The 6,000-nt window shown below is 37.4% G+C and overlaps 1 protein-coding gene across 2 annotated transcripts in view; it reads left to right on the top strand.

Moving 5' to 3' along the window:
• Positions 1-1,725: 1,725 nt before the first annotated feature.
• Positions 1,726-6,000, top strand: part of CD86 (CD86 molecule) — an 89,228-nt gene continuing 84,953 nt past the window's right edge. The window contains exons 1-2 of one of the 2 annotated variants that reach the window (XM_054713937.1): positions 1,800-1,841; positions 3,324-3,428. Coding sequence is in view for 1 of the 2 variants with exons in the window: in XM_054713935.1 (XP_054569910.1) it covers positions 1,828-1,841 (14 nt within the window). In the remaining variant the exon portion in view is untranslated. Of the gene's footprint in view, positions 1,842-3,323; positions 3,429-6,000 lie in introns of both variants that reach the window. The other variant, XM_054713935.1, reaches the window with a different exon arrangement.

Here is a 6,000-nt window from a genome sequence, read left to right as displayed (position 1 = left end):
TGAGGGATGCCCCTCCCCCCCCCCCGAGTGCATAAATTTCATGTACTGGGCCTCTAGTATCAAATAATCACACATTGTACACCTTGAACTTATGCAATGTTGTATGTCAATTATATCTCCATAAAGCTGGGGAGGGAGAGGAACTTTAGGCACAAAGAATATGAAATAGATTTGAAAATTGGATATACACAAAAATTAAAATGGAATAATGGAGTAAATGAAATGGAATAAATGAAAATAAAAATCTATTTTTCTTTAGATTTAAATGTGCTAAAGGATAACTGTTTAAAGCCAAGTAATAACAATGTGTTGTCTTATATATAGCTTGTGTAAAAGTAAAATAGATGATGAAAACAGCACAATTATAAAATTTACTGGTAACTTCTTAAAATACTTAAAGGAGGATTTATTTTTAAATTAAAAAATTACTCCAGAATTTAAGCAGAAAGAATAATAACTATGACTTTAGAAGATTTTGAAAAAAAAAAAGAAAAGAAATAAACAAAGAGCCTTAATAGATACTAAAAGTATTTGTTGAGGACTGAATTGTGTGCCTCCAAATTCATATGTCTCCTTGGTAATACATTTCTATTGACTTTACATTTAACTGGAATCTTATCTGGATAGAGAATGTTCTACCTCTAAAACTTTATAGAGTCCTGGCCAGGTGGGTCAGTTGGCGGGTTTGATTCCCAGTCAGGGCACATACCAAGGTTGCAGGTTCTATCCCCGTTCAGGGCAAGTACAGGAGGCAACCAATCTATGTTTCTTTCTCACATCTATGTTTCTCTCTCTCTCTCTCTCAAATTAATAAAAACATATCCTTGGGTGAGGATTAAAAAAAAACCCTCCATAGATATTGTTTCATGTTTTTCTGATATTTAGGGTTGAGTAAAAGCCAAGCTTATCTTTCTCTGTAGTCATCCTACTTTTAAATTTTGTTTTTAGCCATTTTTGTCTTTGGAATTTAGAATTTTCACAATAATTATCTAAGTAAAAATGTATCTTCATAAATGTTTTGACAAACCCTTGAGTTCCATAATAGTGCCCTTTTTAGTTCATATGTGGAGATTTCTTTTTTTCTGGTAATAGTCTCTGCTTCATGAATTTTATGTTTCTCTTACAAGTACATCTCTTAATTTTAGGATACTGCTTTTTCTTAAGGCCTCTATTTGAGGAATCTTCTATTTGACCATTTTTATCTTTGGTTATAGTAGGAAAGAAATAATAAAAGCAGTAGCTTTTGTTGCCATTCTTGGTTGTGCAGCTCTCACAGGAGGACACACCCTTGCCCTCAAAGTTCATTAAAATCCTCCATCATCTCAGTGGTGCAAATCAGCAGGGGGAAAGCTGCTCACTCCCAGTCCAGATGCATAATAAGTCGCCTTTATTGTCTTACCAAAACCTATAGAATTTTCTTTGATTCTATTTTATGAAGATATTTTCCCCCTCCTCTTTTTAATTATTTTATTTTCTAGTTTGTTTGTTTTTTTAGGGAAATTCAAGAGGGGGGATTTTTAGTCTTCCTCTTTCCATGTTGTATCTGGAATTCAAGCCACTAATTATTTTTTAAACATATATTTAGATAAGGTCAATGAATTCAAATGCAAGGAAAGGGTTAAATTTCTTCCACAAGTGTCAGCAAAATCTGACAAAACAGAAAAGAGGAACAGCTTTTGTTAAAGAAAGTTACGGGGTATACAGTCATTGAGAAAGTCACAGGAGTGGAAGGGGTTGCTCCTCCTTCCACTACAACGCAGACTAGCACACACAGACGGACAAGCGGGATCATTCCCAGACGTTAGCCCATCGGTGAACACAGCCAAGATGGCTCTCAGATGGTAAGTGATCCTTCTTCTTCTTTTATTATTATTTCCTTACTAGAGGCCCGATGCACGAAATTCGTACAAGGGGCTCGGCCCTCGCAGCCCCGGGTTCGTCCAGAAGGTCGTCCAGAAGGTCCTCTGGACTGTTGTTCTGCTGTTCTTTCTAATAAGCATATTAGCTCTTTATTATATAGGATTATTTATGAAAGGCAATTTTTAATGAAGTGACTTCAGCAGCAGGCTGAGGTTAAGGTGCTGTTTTCTTTCTTTCCTGCCCAAGATGCTAATAGACTCTATGCTATGAAACATTAGCTAAAGTCCCAAAGCCATTCTTCCCTTCTTGGAGTATCCACTCTAGGTTGATTCCAGAGTTCCAAGACAGGGAAGCTTTTTAAACATTTTCTATCAAAGACATTTTGACTGCCACTTGAAGGAGGGAATTATTGAGATGCTCAAATTGTTATTGCTTGTTGGTTTTTTTAAGTGGTTAATGTTAGTTTGTAAATTTCTTTTTCAAATATTTCAATGTTGCAGTTGTTGACTTTAAGAATCATGAAATTTTAAAATGTCTGCATAAGCATGACTAATAGAAATTTTGTGTATAACAACGTCAGTTTGGCAGGGGGCTGAGTTAATGCGACAGAGAAGGTAGAAAGGGACAGGCTAAGGAAAAGGAAGAGGAAGAAGAGGTATAAAAAGAAAATACAGAACCCAGATAATGAGTCACAAATAAACCATGGGAGATTCTGAGTAGGGTGAGGTGATGGAAAAAAGCAGAGTAATTCAATTAGCTACTTGGCATTGAACATGCTTGATGTGCTGTGTACTTTACTGTTATTTCACTGAATTTTAATCTTTGCACTGATTCTCAGGCAAATACTATCATCACCATGTTTGATGAATGAGCTATCTGGCTGAAGAGGCTAAAGCTCACACCGCTCATAAGGGTTAGGGCTAAAACCGTTCTTGCTGGTTGGCTGTACACCACAGGGTTTCTCCATGCCCTGGCAGTCCCCTATGGCTATGACTTACTGGAAGGGGTCACACCTCCCTTTTCTTGGATCGTGGCAGCTGGGGTCAATTGTTATTTACTACTGGTCTTTGAAAATCTAAGTAACCCTCATCTACCCAGTGCTTACTGGTTTGGAAAACGGCTTTGCTCCTTTTATTTCAGAAGATTGGAATTTAATTTCCAAGTAAAGATTCCTTTTCCCTCCAGTGGAATTTTGAAACGTTACACATGTATGAAAAATACTTTCAGAATTTATAATTTTTATGGAGCCACAGAAGTGGTACCACTTAATTGTGTTAACACTGCTTGTAGATGTCTATAGAACCATAGGCCACTGTCTAGATTCTCTTTGTTTCAAAGTGCTTGAAAATTGATAATGCACAGGAAATTTTAGAATATAAATGACCAATAAATAATGTTTAGTCTTATCTGAAATAAAAGAAATAACAAATTAAAACAATGAAATACTATTTTTCTTTTATCAGAGTGGCGTGCTTCTCAGGAGGGAGGAACATTTATGTCCTTATTACCAGACGATGGTGATATCTTTCTGGACAATAATCTGTTGATACATATCAAAAGCCCTTAAGGTGTGTATTTCCTTTAGCCAACCAGTTTAACTTTTAGGAATTTATTGTAAGGACATAATCATAAATGTCTGTAAAATTTTAGGACATGAATATTTTTCTTGCCATTGTTTCTAATAGGGAAAGTCTTGGAAATAAGTGTGTGAACATAGGCAACTAGTTAAGTAAGAAATATCCATATATACCATACAATCATTAAAAATTCTATTGTAGAAAAATTTTTTAAAATATATTTTATTGATTTTAGAGAAGAAGGGAGAAGGAGAGAGAGATAGAAACATCAATGATGAGAGAGAATCATTGATTGGCTGCCTCTTTCACACCCCCTACTGGGGATCGATCCTGCAACCCAGGCATGTGTCCTTGGCTGGAATGGAACCTGGGACCTTTCAGTCCGCAGGCTGATGCTCTATCCATTGAGCCAAACCAGCTAGGGCCTACTGTAGAACAATTTTTGATATGTTTAGCCTAGGAACAAAAAAATCAGAATGTATAGTGCTACTATGTTTATTACATACATGTTACCTGTATACACACAGCATTAATCAGAAATATAGATAATTTTGATTTCCTACTTTGTGTTTTTAAACTTGGATTATATCTGCATGCAGAAAAATAAATTTAAATATCTAAGAAAAAGAAACCAACAACTCATAATTTGTAAAATTTCATTGTAAGGGCTTTGGCCCTTCGTGCTTAATTTTTTGAATCTCGACTCTTCCTCAAATATACCAACTTTACCCATAATTCACTAGATCCTAATAGGCTTGTTTTCATAGAACGTTCTTTGTAGAAGACACTAGAGCTCTCTTTTCCTTATTTTACGGATGTGATGGCATGGCTCTAGAGCAGTGGTTCTCAACCTTTCTAATGCCGCGACCCTTTAATACGGTTCCTCATGTTGTGGTGACCCCCAACCATAAAATTAATTTCGTTGCTACTTCATAACTGTAATTTTGCTACTGTTAATGAATCATAATGTAAATATCTGTGTTTTACATTATGACCCTGCTTGTCTGTCTAACCCACAGGTTGAGAACCGATAGCAGGGTTGCCTAAGACCATCGGAAAACACATCGGAACCATATTAAAGGGTCGCGGCATTAGAAAGGTTGAGAACCTCTGCTCTAGAGTGAGCTGCATGTTGGGAGAAAGAAGAGTGTAGTGGTTAAGTGGCTATACTTTGGAACATGAGTGCTAGGGTTTGAATTCCAGCTTCTCCCACTTTCTAGCTGTATGACATTCGAAAAGTTACTTAATAATTGTAATCCTCAGTTTTTTATGTTTATAATAGGGATAATTGTGACTTGTTATAAGGTGGTTATGAGATTTTAATGTGATAATCCATGTAAAGTGCTTAAAACCTTGTTCTGATAATTACTCAGTAATTATTATTAGTTGTCTTTACTACTATTACTGTTAGGATTTAGAAATAGAGAAAAAGTGATTTGCCCAAGATTATACAACTATCGATGGCAATATGATGGCAATAGGAAGGTTGTTACAAGCAGGTGGTTAATACCCTCTGAGCCCGTCAGGACAGCCCCAGGCTTGGCTGCAAGGGGAGCTGACCAGAAACAGGCAGAGCCTAAGTACAAGGCCAGCCACTTCAAGGGAATGACTCTGATCACAATGGGAAACCAAATGCTGGAGAGGAGGGTGCAGCTAAGGAAGCTAAGAACCAGGTTAGGCACAGAGATAAATCCTGGAGCAAAGAGCTAGTGTAGGAGGGAAGAGAGAACGCATCTTTTTTATAGACCATCAGCTGTGGGCTTCATGGGGAAGGGTGTCACATTGGTTTAAAGATCCAAGGTCTGGGTGATTAAATAGACAGGGTGCATGATGGAATTGCAAGCATAGCTACAAGAAGATGCCTTACAGATAGTAATAAAAGAGGTTGAGGTAGAAACTGGGAGGGACCGGGACAAGGAGCCTCCAGAGCCCAGGCATCCAGTCATGATTATCCTAAAGTCATAGCCTAAGTTTGAACAGTCATACGGAAACAAGCAGAAATAACGATAAAAGTTGCTTTAAAAATTCCTCTGGCAGCAGAGTGCAGAACTGATTTGAGATGACAAGGAGATCATTTAGAAAACGATTGTAATAATTCAAGGACAGGTGTTAGGGACATGAAACCAGGGTACTTATGGTGGGACCAGAGAGGCGAGGATGCATTTAAAAGATTTTTAAGAACTACAGTTGACAGGATTTTGGTTTTGACAGATGTGGAGCTTGGAAGAAGAGATCTAAATACACGGTGGCATCCTTCCCCCCAAAATAGGGGATATATAGGAAGTGGGTTGGGTTTGGGCTGGGGGAAAGAGAGGGCAGAAGTTGAGTCATTTTTTAATATACTGAATTTGAGATCATGTTGAGCCGCTGAATAGTAGACAAGTGGATATACAGGCAAAACTCAAGAAAGAGGTATGGGCTGGAGTAGACATTAAGAGTCTTTAGCATAAGTACAGCTGATAATTGAAATTCCTGTTGTGGGTGAGATCACTAGGGAGAGTTGGTAAAGTGAGAAGAAGCCAAGGATGGAACCTATAAAACTTTGACATTTAAGGAGGTAGAT

Source organism: Eptesicus fuscus, chromosome 3 (genome assembly GCF_027574615.1).
Source record: "Eptesicus fuscus isolate TK198812 chromosome 3, DD_ASM_mEF_20220401, whole genome shotgun sequence".
Taxonomy (NCBI): Eukaryota; Metazoa; Chordata; class Mammalia; order Chiroptera; family Vespertilionidae; genus Eptesicus; species Eptesicus fuscus.
Note: the sequence above shows the minus strand (reverse complement) of the source record. Positions and strands in the feature narration are given on the sequence as shown.